We start from the raw sequence: 18,571 nt of genomic DNA, 5'->3' as shown, positions 1-18,571 counted from the left end.
AGTAGATTATCTTTGTGGTGCAGGAGATATGGGATCAGAAGCTCAGCTCAGAGTCAAATAGGACACCAAGGTTGTCAGCCTGGTTCAGCCTGAGATAGTAGCCAAAGAATGGATTGTCAAAGATCGTCAATTCAAATCAAAGTGCTGTTGCATTTTCTATTTGCAGTCTAAAGTCAGTCACCCTGCCTGAAATAACATTTTTTGTGAAAAAAGACTGTTTCCCTTTAGTAAAATTAGAAATAAATGTTTTTTAAAAAGCTTAATTAAAAGATTCAGTCACTGCATTGCCAAAGATTGAGCACTTATATGACTGGAGGCACCACTTTCTATTAAAGACTCTTGTGAATGATCCAGCAGGTTTAACATTGGAATAAAGGACATAGCTAATTAAAGGACAAAGTGAGTGTCCCAGTGCTTTAACACAAAGTCCTCTTTTCCAGCATTAAACTTGATAGATCATTCAACACAGCGATTCATACTTGCCTCAGGACGAACCAATTTTACTGTTTCTTTATTTCATCAAGCTTGAATTTTCAGCTCATTTCTGCAATGTTGATTTTTGATTTTTAAAAATCTTCAGGTTCCCAAAATATAAATTATTTTTCAAATTAAGAATTCTAAATTAGCTTTTCAACTCAAAACACCTTATTGGATATACAAGTCAGCAATTACCAGAATGTTTAATTTTACTCGTCAGTTTGTAAGCTCCCCCCAAGAATGGTCTCCACGACATTTGCAAATTACTTGACAAATATATTTCGACAAGACAGTCTTAATTCTACCTCTAGTGTGGGTGGAACCATAATCTCCAAAACACCTAGATATGAAACCAGCAACTTTGAGATAACACTATAAATGCAGAAAAATGGCACAAAACGATTTACAAAGTATAATCAAACACAAAATGGGCATTGAGCCAAGTAAAAGCATTTTAGGAGGGGCCTCAAAAACCTTTGTTAACGAGGTGGTTTATAATGAAAGTCTTGAAGTAGGAGAGACAATGAAGTTTGGGAAGGTATGCAATGACAACAATAGTACAACAGAAAAAATTCCCCACTATGTTCCAACAATGTAGCCCAAGTCTAAAGTACCTATATACTTGTACTTTTATGCAATTTGGGAACGTTTGAAGGTAACACAAAAAGTTAAAGAACTTCTATACTCTTCAGACTTGACATTCCTCACTATGCTGTACATAAAGATTGACTTCATTACCAATTTGATAAATAAACTAGTTATACCTGCATTAATATTTAGATTTAGTAATACAAGGATACAATTAAAATTCATTCTCTATCAGTAATTCTAAATTTTACAATACAATCAGCTTTGATATGATCATACTGCTTCTTTTGCTCTATCCAGTGCAAAATTAGTATTCAAATTTTCACTATAATTTTAACATTCTTCATATATGCTTCCTATCTGCTTCAAGACGACGACCATCATCCCAGTACCAAAGAAAAGCTAAGCAGCGTGCCTTAATGACTATCGTCCGGTAGTGCTAACATCCATCATCACAAAGTGCTTCGAAAGGTTAGTCGTGGCACAAATCAATTCCAGCCTCCTGGACTATCTGGATCCACTACAGTTTGCCTGCTGCCGCAACAAGTCCATAGCAGACGTCATCTCCCTGGCCCTGCTCTCTCAATCCTGGAAAACCTAGATAACAAAGACACCTATATCAGACTCCTATTTATTAGGACTACAGCTCAGCCTTCAACACCATTATTCCTACGAAACTCATCTCCAAATTCCGTGGTCTGGGCCTCGGCGCCTCCCTCTGCGACTGGATCCTGAACTTCCTAACTCACAGACCACAATCAGTAAGGATGGACAACAACGATCATCCTCAATACCGGTGCCCCACAAGGCTGTGTTCTCAATCCCCAACTATACTTCTTATACTCCTATGACTGTGTGGCCAAATTCCCCAACAACTCAATTTTCAAGTTTGCTGATGACACCACCGTAGTGGGTCAGATCTCCAACAATGACGAGACAGAATATAGGAATGAAATAGAGAATCTGGTGAACTGGTGCAACGACAATGATCCCTCCCTCAATTGCAACAAAACGAAGGAGATTGTCATCAACTTCAGGAAGTGTAAAGGAGAACATGCCCCTGTCTACATCAGTGGGGACGAAGGAGAAATGGTCGAAAGCTTCAAGTTTCTAGATGCCCAGATCACCAACAACCTGTCCTGGTCCCCCCATGCCGGCACTATGATTAAGAAAGCCCACCAATGCCTCTAGTTTCTTAGGAGACTAAGGAAACTTAGCATGTCAGCTACGACTCTCACCAACTTTTACAGATGCACCATAGAAAGCATTCTTTCTGGTTGTTTCACAGTTTGGTATGGCTCCTGCTCTGCCCAAGACTGCAACAAACTACAAAAAATCATGAATGTAGCCCAGTCCATCACGCAAACCAGCCTCCTATCTATTGACTCTGTCTACACTTCCCACTGCCTCGGCACAGCAGCCAGCATAATTAAGGACCCCAAGTACCCTGGACATTCTCTCTTCCACCTTCTTCCATCGGGAAAAATATATAAAAGTCTGAGGTCATATACCGACCAACTCAAGAACAGCTTCTTCCCTGCTGCCATCAGGCTTTTGAATGGACCTACCTTGCATTAAGTTGATCTTTCTCTACACCCCAGCTATGACCGTAACACTACATTCTGCACTATCTTGTTTCCTTCTCAATGAACAGTATGCTTTGTTTGTATAGTGCGCAAGAAACAATACTTTTCACTGTATACTAATACATGTGACAATAATAAATCAAATCAAAATAAGCAAGACAATTTAAATACTGCAGTGCCATATATATTTATAATTCAATTTCAAGGTAGAAATGGTTTTAAATACAGATTTTAAAAGGGGACAAGCACTCCAATACAGTGCTGCCCCATTATAACGCGATGGTTGGGGTCCATAAAAGCAGGGTCGTGAAAAAAGTGGGGTCGTGCTAAATTTGCCAATTATTAGCGGAAAAAAAGGGTCCAATGATTTATCGCGTTATATCCGAATTCACGCTAAAATCGGGTCATGTTAAATCGGGGTTCCACTGTACTTACAAAGTTGTCTCATCTACTGCATTACCCTGCAACATTTTTGAAACAATTTAATGTTTCAGAAAATACTCTACGTAAACATATTTTTAATTACCCAAGTTTAGAACACAAAAACTTAGGCCTGTACAGTAAAGGAATGTACAACACTGAAAGAAAAACACCTTTTGGTCCATTTGACCAGCCACAGAATTCACATACATAATACAGTTCAGAAACTACATTCCTCAATCAATTTTCTCCCCAAATACTCCAATTATTTACGCCAGCACCTTCCTTGACCATTCAAGCACCACACTGTTCATCCATTTTCCTTTACATTATTTCATTGCAAGAATCCTGGGAAATCTCTCTTTTGGGTTTCTTGCTAGTTAATGAGAATTAAGTTGTTTACCATAATTGACTGTATACTTAGTGAATTTCATTGTTATATATACCATTGTTATATTTTTCATCCAGTTATATGACGCACCCTGGATAAAGGCAGTCGAGAGCATGACTTGGTGGGAAAATTGTGGTTTTCACTGACAAAAGAAGAAGAAGAAACCATATCAAGTTTAAGAATTAAAACCTCCCTGAAGCGGAGATTGCAGCCCTGGCATCAAAATGTTTCCAAATTAATAAAATAATGTGTATAAAAAGCATTTATTGGGCAAAGGACTTCAAAACTTCTGGCAAACAGAAGGTCATGATGTGGAGATGCCGGCGTTGGACTGGGGTAAACACAGTAAGAAGTCTCATAACACCAGGTTAAAGTCCAACAGGTTTATTTGGTAGCAAAAGCCACTAGCTTTCGGAGCGCTCGCTGCCCCTTCGTCAGGTGAGACAGAAGGTCAACAGAGAGACCATACCATTCACTGCCACAGCCGGAGTGATTACGTGGAGATCAAGCTCCTACCTAGAGTATAATGGTAATGGTGCTGTGCAGACATCAGCTTGTATCATGTTTTACTTGCACTTAACAACTGTTGCCAATCAGGGTTATCACTTCCAATAATATAAGAACTTGGAAAAACAGAATAAAAGGTTAATTGACTTCCTGAACATTTCTAACACAATGCCCCACTTTGTTGTTGGTCTTGGGGACATGTTTAAGAATTTCTCAGGATTCAGACGGTTTGGTATCCTTAGGGATCTTAAAACAGCCGAATAAAATATTCTCATTCTTAGAATACCTAAATAGAATAGAACGCCCACAACGCTGAAGGAGGCCATTAGGTGCACAACCCCAGCCCCCCCACCCAGCACTCACACCCAACCCCGCCCTCCCCCACCTCTCAAACACCCCCGTCCCCCACACGCGCTCTCAAATCCTTCCCCACCCCATCCGCGCTCCAATCCCCCCCACCCCACCCGCGCTCCAATCCCCCCCACCCGCGCTCCAAACCCCACCCCACACACACGCTCCAAACCCCCCACACATACGCTCCAAACCCCCCACACATACGCTCCAAACCCCCCCACACACGCAGACATTCCCACACACCGCCCCCATTGACACTCCATCCCCGCGCCCCCCACCCACACGCTACACCCCTACCCCCCCAACACACACACGCTCCATCCCCACCCCCCACACACACTCCATCCCTGACCCCCCCACACAGATATTCACACACGTCCCCCCCATGCCTCCACACGCAACCCCCACATGCACACGCAAGCCCCCCCCCACATGCACACGCAACTCCCCACCACACACACACGCAAACCCCACCATACACACGCAAACCCCCCCACACACACGCAAACCCCCCCACACACACGCAGGCAAGCTCCCCCCCCGCCCCACACACACAAGTTCCAAGCTCCCCCAACCCCCCCACCACACACAAGCTCCAAGCTCTCTCCCCCCCCGCCGCACACACGCTGCCCCCCCCCACCCACACACGCTGCCCCCCCCCACCCACGCACGCTGCCCCCCCCACCAACACACACGCTGCCCCCCCCACCAACACACACGCTGCCCCCCCCACCCACTCACACGCTGCCCCCCCCACCCACTCACACGCTGCCCCCCCCACCCACTCACGCTGCCCCCCCACCCACACACGCTGCCCCCCCACCCACACACACGCTGCCCCCCCCCACACGCTGCCCACCCCAACCCGCCCCCCCACCCACACACGCTGCCTCCCCACCCACACACGCTGCCCCCCCACCCACACACGCTGCCCCCCCACCCACACACGCTGCCACCCCCCACCCACACACGCTGCCACCCCCCACCCACACACGCTGCCCCCCCCACACCCACACACGCTGCCCCCCCACACCCACACACGCTGCCACCCCACACCCACACACGCTGCCACCCCACACCCACACACGCTGCCACCCCCCACCCACACACGCTGCCACCCCCCACCCACACACGCTGCCCCCCCACACGCACACACGCTGCCCCCCCACACGCACACACGCTGCCCCCCCACACGCTGCCCCCCCACACGCACACACGCTGCCCCCCCACACGCACACACGCTGCCCCCCCACACGCACACACGCTGCCCCCCCACACACACACACGCTGCCCCCCCACACACACAGGCTGCCCCCCCCCACCCCACGCGTGCTGGCCCCCTTCCCCACACACAGGCACGCGGGCCCCCTTCCCCACACACAGGCACGCGGGCCCCCTTCCCCACACACAGGCACGCGGACCCCCTTCCCCACACACAGGCACGCGGCCTACCCCACACACAGGTAATGCGGGCGCTGACCCCCTACCCCACACACATGCACGCTGACACACACACACACACACACGCCCCCTTCCCCACACCCGCGCTGGCCTCCTTCCCCACCCAGACCGCTGGCCCCCTTCCCCACACACACACGGACGCGCGCTGGCCCCCCCCACCACACGCACGCGTGCTGGCCCCCCCCCTCCCCCACATACGCGCGCTCCCCCTCTCACACGGGCGCGCGCTCCCCCTCACACAAGCGCGCCACTGCCCCAACACATGAGCGCGCGCGCTCCCCACCACACACGCGCAACCCCACACCCCGACACACGCTTCCCCCAACGCGCGCGTGCTCACGCTCCCTCCCCCCATGCACGCACTCTCCGCCCACCCTCCCCCCACGCGTGCACTCTCCGCCCCCTCCCCCCCACACGCGCACTCTCCGCCTCCCTCCCCCAACGCGTGCACTCTCCGTCCCCCCTCCCCCCACGCGCGCACTCTCCGCACCCCCGCCCCCCACGCGCGCACTCTCCGCACCCCCCTCCCCCACGCGCGCACTCTCCGTACCCCCCTCCCCCCACGCGCGCACTCTCCGCCCCCCCCTCCCCCCACGCGCGCACTCTCCGCCCCCCTGCCCCCACACACACTACGCTCGCCCACCCCCCACACACTCTCCAACCCCCCTCCCCCAACACGCGCACTCTCCGCACCCCCCTCCCCCCACGCGCGCACTCTCCAACCCCTCCCCCCACGTGCGCACTCTCCGCCCCCCTCCCCCCACGTGTGCACTCTCCGCCCCCCTCCCCCCACGCGCGCACTCTCCGCCCCCCTCCCCCCACGCGCGCACTCTCCGCCCCCCACCCCCCACGTGCGCACTCTCTGTACCCCTCCTCCCACGTGCGCACTCTCCGTCCCCCTCCCCCCACGCGCGCACTCTCCGCCCCCCGTCCTCCCACGCGCGCACTCTCCGCCCCCCCTCCACCACGCGCGCACACTCCGCCCGCCCACCCCCCACACTCCGCCCACCCCCTGCCCCACCCCCCCCCACACACAGACACGCTGCCCCCCTTCACACACACACACGCTGCACACCCACCCCCCACAAACACACGCTGCCCACCCCCCCCCACACATGCTGGCCTCCCTCTCACATACACACGCCACCGGCCCCCTTCCCCACACACGCATTGCCCCCCCCCCCACAAGCACGAACGCTGGCCACCCCCACACGCGCTGGCCCCCGCCCGCACGCGCGCGGGCGTGCCCTGCCCCTCCCCCTCACACAAGCACGCCGCTCCCCCACACACGCGTGCGCTCTCCCGCACCCACGCAAACCCCCACACCCTCTCCCCCCGCGCGCACGCTCTCCGGCCCCCCACCACACTCACACTCCGCCCGCCCGCCCCCGCCCCCACACACATACGCCGCCCCCCCCCATCACACACACACACGGTGCCCGCCCCCACACACACACAAACGCTGCCCGCCCCCCCACACACACACTCCGTCCGCCGCCCACCCCACCCCACACACACTCCGCCCGCCGCCCCCCCCCAACCGCACACTCCGCCCGCCGCCCCCCCCCAGCGCACTCTCCCGCGCCCCCCCACACGCACACACTCCGCCCACACGCCCACACTCCGCCCACACGCCCACACTCCGCCCACACGCACACTCCGCCCACACGCACACACTCCGCCCACACGCACACACTCCGCCCACACGCACACACTCCGCCCACACGCACACACTCCGCCCACACGCACACACTCCGCCCACACGCACACACTCCGCCCACACGCACACACTCCGCCCACACGCACACACTCCGCCCACACGCACACACTGCGCCCACACGCACACACTCCGCCCACACGCACACACTCCGCCCACACGCACACACTCCGCCCACACGCACACACTCCGCCCACACGCACACACTCCGCCCACACGCACACACTCCGCCCACACGCACACACTCCGCCCACACGCACACACTCCGCCCACACGCACACACTCCGCCCACACGCACACACTCCGCCCACACGCACACACTCCGCCCACACGCACACACTCCGCCCACACGCACACACTCCGCCCACACGCACACACTCCGCCCACACGCACACACTCCGCCCACACGCACACACTCCGCCCACACGCACACACTCCGCCCACACGCACACACTCCGCCCACACGCACACACTCCGCCCACACGCACACACTCCGCCCACACGCACACACTCCGCCCACACGCACACACTCCGCCCACACGCACACACTCCGCCCACACGCACACACTCCGCCCACACGCACACACTCCGCCCACACGCACACACTCCGCCCACACGCACACACTCCGCCCACACGCACACACGCCGCCCACACGCACACACGCCGCCCACACGCACACACTCCGCCCACACTCCGCACACTCCGCCCACACGCACACACTCCGCCCACACGCACACACTCCGCCCACACTCCCCCCACACGCACACACTCCGCCCACACTCCCCCCACACGCACACACTCCGCCCACACTCCCCCCACACGCACACACTCCGCCCACCCCCCACACGCACACACTCCGCCCACCCCCCACACGCACACACTCCGCCCACCCCCCCACACGCACACACTCCGCCCACCCCCCACACGCACACACTCCGCCCACCCCCCACACGCACACACTCCGCCCACCCCCCACACGCACACACTCCGCCCACCCCCCACACGCACACACTCCGCCCACCCCCCACACGCACACACTCCGCCCAACCCCACACAGACTCCGCTCACCCCCCACACACGCACACTCCGCCCGCCCCCCACACACGCACACTCCGCCCGCCGCCCCACGCGCACACTCCGCCCGCCGCCCCACGCGCACACTCAGCCCGCCCCCACGCGCACACTCCGCCCGCCCCCACATGCGCACACGCCGCCCACCCCCACACGCGCACACACTCCGCCCACCTCCCCACACGTGCAAACTCCGCCCACCCCCACACTCCGCCCACCCCCACACACTCCGCCCTCCCCCACACACTCCGCCCACACCCCCCACACTCCGCCCACCCCCCACACAGACTCCGCCCACCCCCCACACACGCACACAGACTCCGCCCACCCCCCACACTCCGCCCACCCCCCACACACGCACAGACTCCGCCCACCCCCCACACTCCGCCCACCCCCCACACTCCGCCCACCCCCCACACTCCGCCCACCCCCCACACTCCGCCCACCCCCCACACTCCGCCCACCCCCCACACTCCGCCCACCCCCCACACTCCGCCCACCCCCCACACTCCGCCCACCCCCCACACTCCGCCCACCCCCCACACTCCGCCCACCCCCCACACTCCGCCCACCCCCCACACTCCGCCCACCCCCCACACTCCGCCCACCCCCCACACTCCGCCCACCCCCCACACTCCGCCCACCCCCCACACTCCGCCCACCCCCCTCACTCCGCCCACCCCCCACACTCCGCCCACCCCCCACACTCCGCCCACCCCCCACACTCCGCCCACCCCCCACACTCCGCCCACCCCCCACACTCCGCCCACCCCCCACACTCCGCCCACCCCCCACACTCCGCCCACCCCCCACACTCCGCCCACCCCCCACACTCCGCCCACCCCCCACACTCCGCCCACCCCCCACACTCCGCCCACCCCCACACTCCGCCCACCCCCACACTCCGCCCAACCCCCCCACACTCCGCCCACCCCCCCCACACTCCGCCCACCCCCCCCACACTCCGCCCACCCCCCCCACACTCCGCCCACCCCCCCCACACTCCGCCCACCCCCCCCACACTCCGCCCACCCCCCCCACACTCCGCCCACCCCCCCCACACTCCGCCCACCCCCCCCACACTCCGCCCACCCCCCCCACACTCCGCCCACCCCCCCCACACTCCGCCCACCCCCCCCACACTCCGCCCACCCCCCCCACACTCCGCCCCCCCCCCCACACTCCGCCCACCCCCCCCACACTCCGCCCACACCCCCACACTCCGCCCACCCCCCCCACACTCCGCCCACCCCCCCCACACTCCGCCCACCCCCACACGCACGCACTCCGCCCACCCCCCACACACGCACACTCCGCCCGCCCCCCACGCGCACACTCCGCCCACCCCCCCACACCCGCACACTCCGCCCACCCCCCCACACCCGCACACTCCGCCCACCCCCCCACACCCGCACACTCCGCCCATCCCCCACACCCGCACACTCCGCCCACCCCCCCACACCCGCACACTCCGCCCACCCCCCCACACCCGCACACTCCGCCCACCCCCCCACACCCGCACACTCCGCCCACCCCCCCACACTCCGCCCACCCCCCCACACTCCGCCCACCCCCCCACACTCCGCCCACCACCCCACACCCGCACACTCCGCCCACCCCCCCACACCCCGCCCACCCCCCCACACTCCGCCCACCCCCCCGCACCCGCACACTCCGCCCGCCCCCCCACACTCCGCCCGCCCCCCCCACACTCCGCCCGCCCCCCCACACCCGCACACTCCGCCCGCCCCCCCACACGCGCACACTCCGCCCGCCCCCCACACGCGCACACTCCGCCCGCCCCCCACACGCGCACACTCCGCCCGCCCCCCACACGCGCACACTCCGCCCGCCCCCCACACGCGCACACTCCGCCCGCCCCCCACACGCGCACACTCCGCCCGCCCCCCACACGCGCACACTCCGCCCGCCCCCCACACGCGCACACTCCGCCCGCCCCCCACACGCGCACACTCCGCCCGCCCCCCACACGCGCACACTCCGCCCGCCCCCCACACGCGCACACTCCGCCCGCCCCCCACACGCGCACACTCCGCCCGCCCCCCACACGCGCACACTCCGCCCGCCCCCCACACGCGCACACTCCGCCCGCCCCCCACACGCGCACACTCCGCCCGCCCCCCACACGCGCACACTCCGCCCGCCCCCCACACGCGCACACTCCGCCCGCCCCCCACACGCGCACACTCCGCCCGCCCCCCACACGCGCACACTCCGCCCGCCCCCCACACGCGCACACTCCGCCCGCCCCCCACACGCGCACACTCCGCCCGCCCCCCACACGCGCACACTCCGCCCGCCCCCCACACGCGCACACTCCGCCCGCCCCCCACACGCGCACACTCCGCCCCCCACACGCGCACACTCCGCCCGCCCCCCACACGCGCACACTCCGCCCGCCCCCCACACGCGCACACTCCGCCCGCCCCCCACACGCGCACACTCCGCCCGCCCCCCACACGCGCACACTCCGCCCGCCCCCCACACGCGCACACTCCGCCCGCCCCCCACACGCGCACACTCCGCCCGCCCCCCACACGCGCACACTCCGCCCGCCCCCCACACGCACACACTCCGCCCGCCCCCCACACGCACACACTCCGCCCGCCCCCCACACGCACACACTCCGCCCGCCCCACACACGCACACACTCCGCCCGCCCCACACACGCACACACTCCGCCCGCCCCACACACGCACACACTCCGCCCGCCCCACACACGCACACACTCCGCCCGCCCCACACACGCACACACTCCGCCCGCCCCACACACGCACACACACTCCGCCCGCCCCCCCACACACACACTCCGCCCGCTCCCCCACACACACACTCCGCACCCCCCCACACACACACTGGCCTCCCACACACAGCCGCTGGCCTCCCGCGCACGCGCGGGGCCCCCTTCCGCGCACGCGCGGGGCCCCCTTCCCCACACCGCGCGGGGCCCCCTTCCCCACACCGCGCGGGGCCCCCTTCCCCACACCGCGCGGGGCCCCCTTCCCCACACCGCGCGGGGCCCCCTTCCCCACACCGCGCGGGGCCCCCCTCCCCACAACGCGCGGGGCCCCCCTCCCCACAACGCGCGGGGCCCCCCTCCCCACACCGCGCGGGGCCCCCTTCCCCTCACCGCGCGGGGCCCCCTTCCCCACACCGCGCGGGGCCCCCTTCCCCACACCGCGCGGGGCCCCCTTCCCCACACCGCGCGGGGCCCCCTTCCCCACACCGCGCGGGGCCCCCTTCCCCACACCGCGCGGGGCCCCCTTCCCCACACCGCGCGGGGCCCCCTTCCCCACACCGCGCGGGGCCCCCTTCCCCACACCGCGCGGGGCCCCCTTCCCCACACCGCGCGGGGCCCCCTTCCCCACACCGCGCGGGGCCCCCTTCCCCACACCGCGCGGGGCCCCCTTCCCCACACCGCGCGGGGCCCCCTTCCCCACACCGCGCGGGGCCCCCTTCCCCACACCGCGCGGGGCCCCCTTCCCCACACCGCGCGGGGCCCCCTTCCCCACACCGCGCGGGGCCCCATTCCCCACACCGCGCGGGGCCCCATTCCCCACACCGCGCGGGGCCCCATTCCCCACACCGCGCGGGGCCCCATTCCCCACACCGCGCGGGGCCCCATTCCCCACACCACGCGGGGCCCCATTCCCCACACCACGCGGGGCCCCATTCCCCAAACACGTGCTGGCCCCATTCCCCGCACGCACGCGCGTTGGCACCCTTCCCCACACTCACGCGCTCGCTGGCCCCCTTCACCACACGCGCGCGCTGGCCCCCTTCACCACACACGCGCGCACGCACGCTCGCATGCTGGCACCCCCCCCCCCTGCCACAGGCGCGCTAGCGCGCCCTGCCACTCCCCCTCACAAAAGCGCGCGCTCCCCGACACACGCTTCCACCCCGCGCGCGCCCTCCCCGGCACCTCCCTCCGTGCGCACACTCTCCGCCCTGTCCCCCGCGCGCGCACACACACCGCCCCCCCCCCCAACCGCACACTTCCCCCCCCCCCCCCAACCGCACACTTCCCCCCCCCCCCAACCGCACACTTCCCCCCCCCCCCAACCGCACACTTCCCCCCCCCCCCAACCGCACACTTCCCCCCCCCCCCCAACCGCACACTTCCCCCCCCCCCCCCAACCGCACACTTCCCCCCCCCCCCCAACCGCACACTTCCCCCCCCCCAACCGCACACTTCTCCCCCCCCTCAACCGCACACTTCTCCCCCCCCCAACCGCACCCTCCTCCCCCCCCAACCGCACCCTCCTCCCCCCAACCGCACCCTCCTCCCCCCAACCGCACCCTCCTCCCCCCAACCGCACAATCCCCCCACTCCGCCCGCCCGCCCCCAACTCCGCCCGCCCACCCCCAACCCCACACACCGCCCGCCCCCCCAACCCCGCTCTCCGCCACCCCCAACCCCGCTCTACGCCCGCCCGCCACCCCCAACCCCGCTCTACGCCCGCCCGCCCCAACCCCGCATTCCGCCCGCCCGCCCCAACCCCGCATTCCGCCCGCCCGCCCCAACCCCGCATTCCGCCCGCCCCACCAACCCTGCACTCCGCCCGCCCCACCAACCCCCCACAAGGGCGCTCCGCCCCCACCACACACGCGCGCTCCGCCCCCACCACACACGCGCGCTCCGCCCCCACCACACACGCGCGCTCCGCCCCCACCACACACGCGCGCTCCGCCCCCACCACACACGCGCGCTCCGCCCCCACCACACACGCGCGCTCCGCCCCCACCACACACGCGCGCTCCGCCCCCACCACACACGCGCGCTCCGCCCCCACCACACACGCGCGCTCCGCCCCCACCACACACGCGCGCTCCGCCCCCACCACACACGCGCGCTCCGCCCCCACCACACACACGCGCGCGCTCCGCCCTCCCCCACCACACACGCGCGCGCTCCGCCCTCCCCCACCACACACGCGCGCGCTCCGCCCCCCCCACACACGCGCGCGCTCCGCCCCCCCACACGCGCGCGCTCCGCCCCCCACACGCGCGCGCTCCGCCCCCCCACACACGCGCGCTCCGCCCCCCACACACGCGCGCTCCGCCCCCCCCACACGCGCGCTCCGCCCCCCCCACACACGCGCGCTCCGCCCCCCACACACGCGCGCTCCGCCCCCCACACACGCGCGCTCCGCCCCCTCGCCCCCACACGCGCGCTCCGCCCCCTCGCCCCCACACGCGCACTCCGCCCGCCCGCCCCCACACGCGCACTCCGCCCGCCCGCCCCCACACGCGCACTCCGCCCGCCCGCCCCCACACGCGCACTCCGCCCGCCCGCCCCCACACGCGCACTCCGCCCGCCCGCCCCCACACGCGCACTCCGCCCGCCCGCCCCCACACGCGCACTCCGCCCGCCCCCCCCACACGCGCACTCCGCCCACCCCCCCCACACGCGCACTCCGCCCACCCCCCCCCACACGCGCACTCCGCCCACCCCCCCCCACACGCGCACTCCGCCCGCCCCCCACACACGCACACCCCGCCCCTCCGCCACCCCCCACACGCACACCCCGCCCCTCCGCCACCCCCCACACGCACACCCCGCCCCTCCGCCACCCCCCACACGCACACTCCGCCCCCCCCCCACACGCACACTCCGCCCCTCCGCCACCCCCCACACGCACACTCCGCCCCTCCGCCACCCCCCACACGCACACTCCGCCTCTCCGCCACCCCCCACATGCACTCCGCCCCTCCGCCACCCCCCACACGCACACTCCGCCCCTCCGCCACCCCCCACACGCACACTCCGCCTCTCCGCCACCCCCCACACGCACACTCCGCGCACACACACGCAGTCAGTATTATTCATACATAGGCTGTATATAACATTGTTGTAAAATGCAGGATGGGGAGGGGGAAGTCATTTTCATAAGGAGAATACACCAAGCTTCTGCTCTAAAATTTAATTGAAGGTCCACATGAATTTGAACTCAACAGTTAAAAGGTCAATTATAGCATCCTACAGTGCAGAAGGAGGCCATTCAGTCCATCGAGCCTGCACCGTCAACAATTCCACCCAAGCTCCATCCCCGTAACCCCATGTATTTACCCTAATCCACCGGACACTAAGGGACAATTTAGCATGGCCTATCCACCTAACTTACACATCTTTGGACTGTGGGAGGAAACCAGAATACCCAGAGGAAACACACGCCAACCCGGGAAGAACATGCAAACTCCACGCAGACAGATAGTCGCTGGAGGCTGGAATTGAACCCAGTCCCTGGCGGTGAGGTAGCATTGTTAACCACTATGCCACCCTGAAAATGAAGTCAAGACTACACAGAGATAAAAATAAACATTTTATATCGGGATAAGAAGTTTGAACAAACTGATTTTTAAAATTGTTTAACCTGCTGCTCCCCACTTCCCCAAAAATAACACAATGAAACAAATTTTTTTTTAGAACAAGCACAAGGAAAAAAATGAAACTTTTCAAAAAATTCAAATGCATGGTTGATCCATTTTATTGGTAAACCTGCCATCCTTTGAACTTCACTTCTGCCACCTTACCCCAAAAAGTCTCCGATGCACTCAGTTCTTCCCCACCTTTATAAAATATTTTACATCTTAGGTTGTAGGTGGTGAGCAGGGTAGGGGCAAAACCAAATATGTATGTCCATACGTATAGTAATGCTTGTACCACATGGGCTTGTCTGACATAGATGCATTTTCAATGACATGTTGACATTCTAGCCAACCAGTTAATGTTCAGCATTGAGCAATTGAACATTGTTTTGAAGCAGGGTAGAACACAAAAGACAGACAAAAACGAATCCATTATAGCTATTTACATTGCATACTGCTGTTACCTTTAAATTAAGTTTCCATAATTCATGAGTATTTTAAAATATTTAAATCTGAAATAACAAAATGATTTTATCTTAAGAAATTCAGCTGAGGGGTTTGCCTGTATGAATTCATGGACTATGAGTTATTTCACTGTTGTAAGGCAAATAATATACGTGGTTTGCATTTGTGAAGCAAACCCAGAGATAAAATTGCAGCATTTCACTCTGTCCTAGATGTATGTTTAAAATAAATAATTCAGTCTCAATAAAGTGAAAATAAACCTAAATAAGTTAAAGGTAGCGTGAAAATCTGTGGTTAAAAAAGACGACTGCAATGTCATTATTCCCTCATACACTATTGCATTATTCACTGGAATATTAAAAAAAAACAAAAATTATATAAAGGAACCAGCTTACAAAATCTCATTATTAAAAAGAGACAACCGACGCACTATAAAGCACCTCTTGCAATCTGATCAATGGCGTTGTGTGCCTATTCTAACCACTTGCCTGTAGAAGGCACTTCCATTGCATCAAAAACACAGCCGAGGAAGCGACCGAGGGATAAACAGAACCTACATCCTCCAGTTGTTAAAAATCACAAAAAGTTTACTTCACGCAATATTTGCAAAATGTATTTTCTTGCACATTTTAAGAGCTATCTACAAGACGTAGAGAGAATAGTTATTTAAGATAAAATGTATTAAATTATTTGAATGCTAATGCGAAAATGTTTATATGTTCTTCAACTTGCCATTTATTCTGAAGCCAACGTGTCCGTTAAACAAATGAAAAGCTCAGGCAGGTCCAAATCTCCCAACTAACTTCACAGTCTAACTTTGCTATTACAGGCAGAGCAATTTAATAAGCTTTGAATGAAAGATGGGTGTTAACAGAAAATGTTTGCACGAACAGAAAATGCTGCCAAGTAAAAATTTCTAAAGGTGCATAGTCTAAAAACAGTCAAATCGTTAGATTAACAAAGAATATGGATTTTCACTCAACTGCAGCGTTAAAATAAATTTTGAAGAAAGGGAAGCATCTTCCTCGAGGTAAACATGCGTGAAAACCCTAGAGAATAAAAAAAACTCAAGACGAAGTCAGATCCCACTAACTAACCCAGCACGTCTATTGACAAAATGGTGAACTCAATGCAATGGATAGAACTTAAAATATATGAAACGCTAAAAAAAAAGCAATCCGCACGGCTGTCCTTCCTGCACGTCTAAAGGTCTCGATCGCTCCTTAAAGTAATAAAAAATACATTTACAGAATGATTCAGAAACGCTTCGTTGAAATCACCGCCTTTCACCTATCGATCAAGTCGAAGTCAATATTGACCTCAAGGAAAAAAAACTCGCAAGAATGTAAATGATGGAAAGGGCAGTAACCTCATTTAGCAATGGCACCATTTCGATCTGCCGATATACAGTTACATCTGAATGCAAAAATATGTTTGCGAAGCCAGAAATTAAATTTTGCACAGTATCGAATGTCTTGAAAGAAAACAAAAATGGTCTGCTTCATGTTAGACACCTCCATTAAAAAAAAACCAACATTATTTACGATCGGAGAGGAGGGGTGGAATTCGCGTCTCTATCATTTTTGACATTCAACCGGAGGAGGAAATCTATTAAACTTTGCATCTGGTCTCTGACATGACGACAGCGTTGGGAGAGGGGGTGGTGGGGGGATATTAAATGAAAGGAGACGTATTTACAGTTCCCCTCCTCATGGATCCCGACTTGGTACCCACAAAGCCAGCAACAGTAAAAGAGGCATCCAGATTCATAAGTATTATTAATTCTGGACAGCTCCCTTTCGATTAAGCTGGAGACGGGTCCCTTTTACATGTGTACACATACGCACATCAGATGAAACAATAAGTCTGCGATGGGCTACGAAAACACTCGGGGCTAAAAGGATTGCGGAGCAAGAGTGCAAACTGACACATTTCAGGTCTTTCTTTTTAATGTCATGCGTGCATTTGATGCAGAAAGAAACCATCCCACCAAGCCGTTTGCCGACACCCTCTCTCTTGTCCTCCCTTCTTTGAACCCTCCCTACACCCCGCATCTGATCGAGCTGCGGATCCCGAGAACTTGCTCGGATAACACCACCCCCCCCCCCCCCTTTTCATCCTCATCTCCTCCTACAACATCCCCACCCCCGGGGCCGCCTTCGCTGTTGCTGCTGCAGCCCCTGCAACCTGCTCACTCACGCTAACACCTCCCAACCCTCTCGAGCTTCCCCCCACCAACCCCCCGGCCAACGGCCACCACCTCTCCCGGCTCGCGCTACCAGCACCCCCCCCCCCCCCCCCAACAGCCACCTCTCCCGGCTCGCGCTCCCCCCCCCCCCCGGTTCGCACTCACCTCCCTCCTAACCGCCAGCGCTCGCGCTCAGCTCCCCTCCTAACCGCCAGCGCTCGCGCTCAGCTCCCCTCCTAACCGCCAGCGCTCGCGCTGCCCTCCACGGCAGGCAGGCACCATCTCACAAAGCTCCCCGCCGCCGTCGCCGCTGCTGCCGCCGCTCTCACTTTCCCCAATGGGAGAAGAACCGGGTCTCCGACCATGATGATGATCAGTTGTCAAACACCTTACCCACTCAAACAACAACTGCATATATATATATATCTAACCATTTTTAAAACAAAAAAACAACTGCTTCCCACTCACCTGCCCTCTTGAATCTTTGTTGCGGCGCCGAAGCGGTAGGACATGGGCAGCGCGGCCGCTTGGAGCAGCCCATTGCACTGACTATAGCGCAGCTGACTGAGGACTACACATTCATGAAGCGCCGCTGCCAGAGGATTGATTCACGCCTGCGCAGAGGCACCGGAACCCTTGCTGCATTCATTCCGGTCACTCTCGCGATAGAGAGGAGCTGAAGGGGGGGGGAAGAGACTAATCGGCCGAGTGGTGCATCCCAGCAGGTGCGAAGGAGGTATTGTACACACACATCTTATTTCTATCCTAAAATTTCATGTTCAAGAGTCAAAAGTAAAATAAAGGATTTGTGAAGAGAGTCATCTGCCTCAAGTGTTTGGTAGAGAAATACTTCTAAAATTCCTCTGATGTCACCCCAGCCCAGATCTTCACATGTTTCTCCCCATCTACCTCCCTCACCATTCTCCCCCCATTTCCCAACTCCTCCCTGTCT

General features: G+C 60.2%; 1 protein-coding gene across 1 annotated transcript in view; it reads right to left on the bottom strand.

The window, feature by feature from the left end:
* The window catches only part of fam222aa (family with sequence similarity 222 member Aa), a 205,463-nt gene extending 187,268 nt beyond the window's left edge, over positions 1-18,195 (bottom strand). The window contains exon 1 of the mRNA XM_078227286.1: positions 18,088-18,195. Within this exon, the coding sequence (XP_078083412.1) occupies positions 18,088-18,131 (44 nt within the window). The 5' untranslated portion in view covers positions 18,132-18,195. The remainder of the gene's footprint in view (positions 1-18,087) is intronic.
* Positions 18,196-18,571: the final 376 nt, after the last annotated feature.

Source organism: Mustelus asterias, chromosome 13 (assembly GCF_964213995.1).
Source record: "Mustelus asterias chromosome 13, sMusAst1.hap1.1, whole genome shotgun sequence".
In the NCBI taxonomy this organism is placed as follows: domain Eukaryota; kingdom Metazoa; phylum Chordata; class Chondrichthyes; order Carcharhiniformes; family Triakidae; genus Mustelus; species Mustelus asterias.
The sequence above is the reverse complement of the archived record's forward strand: the minus strand, read 5'-3'. Positions and strand labels throughout refer to the sequence as shown.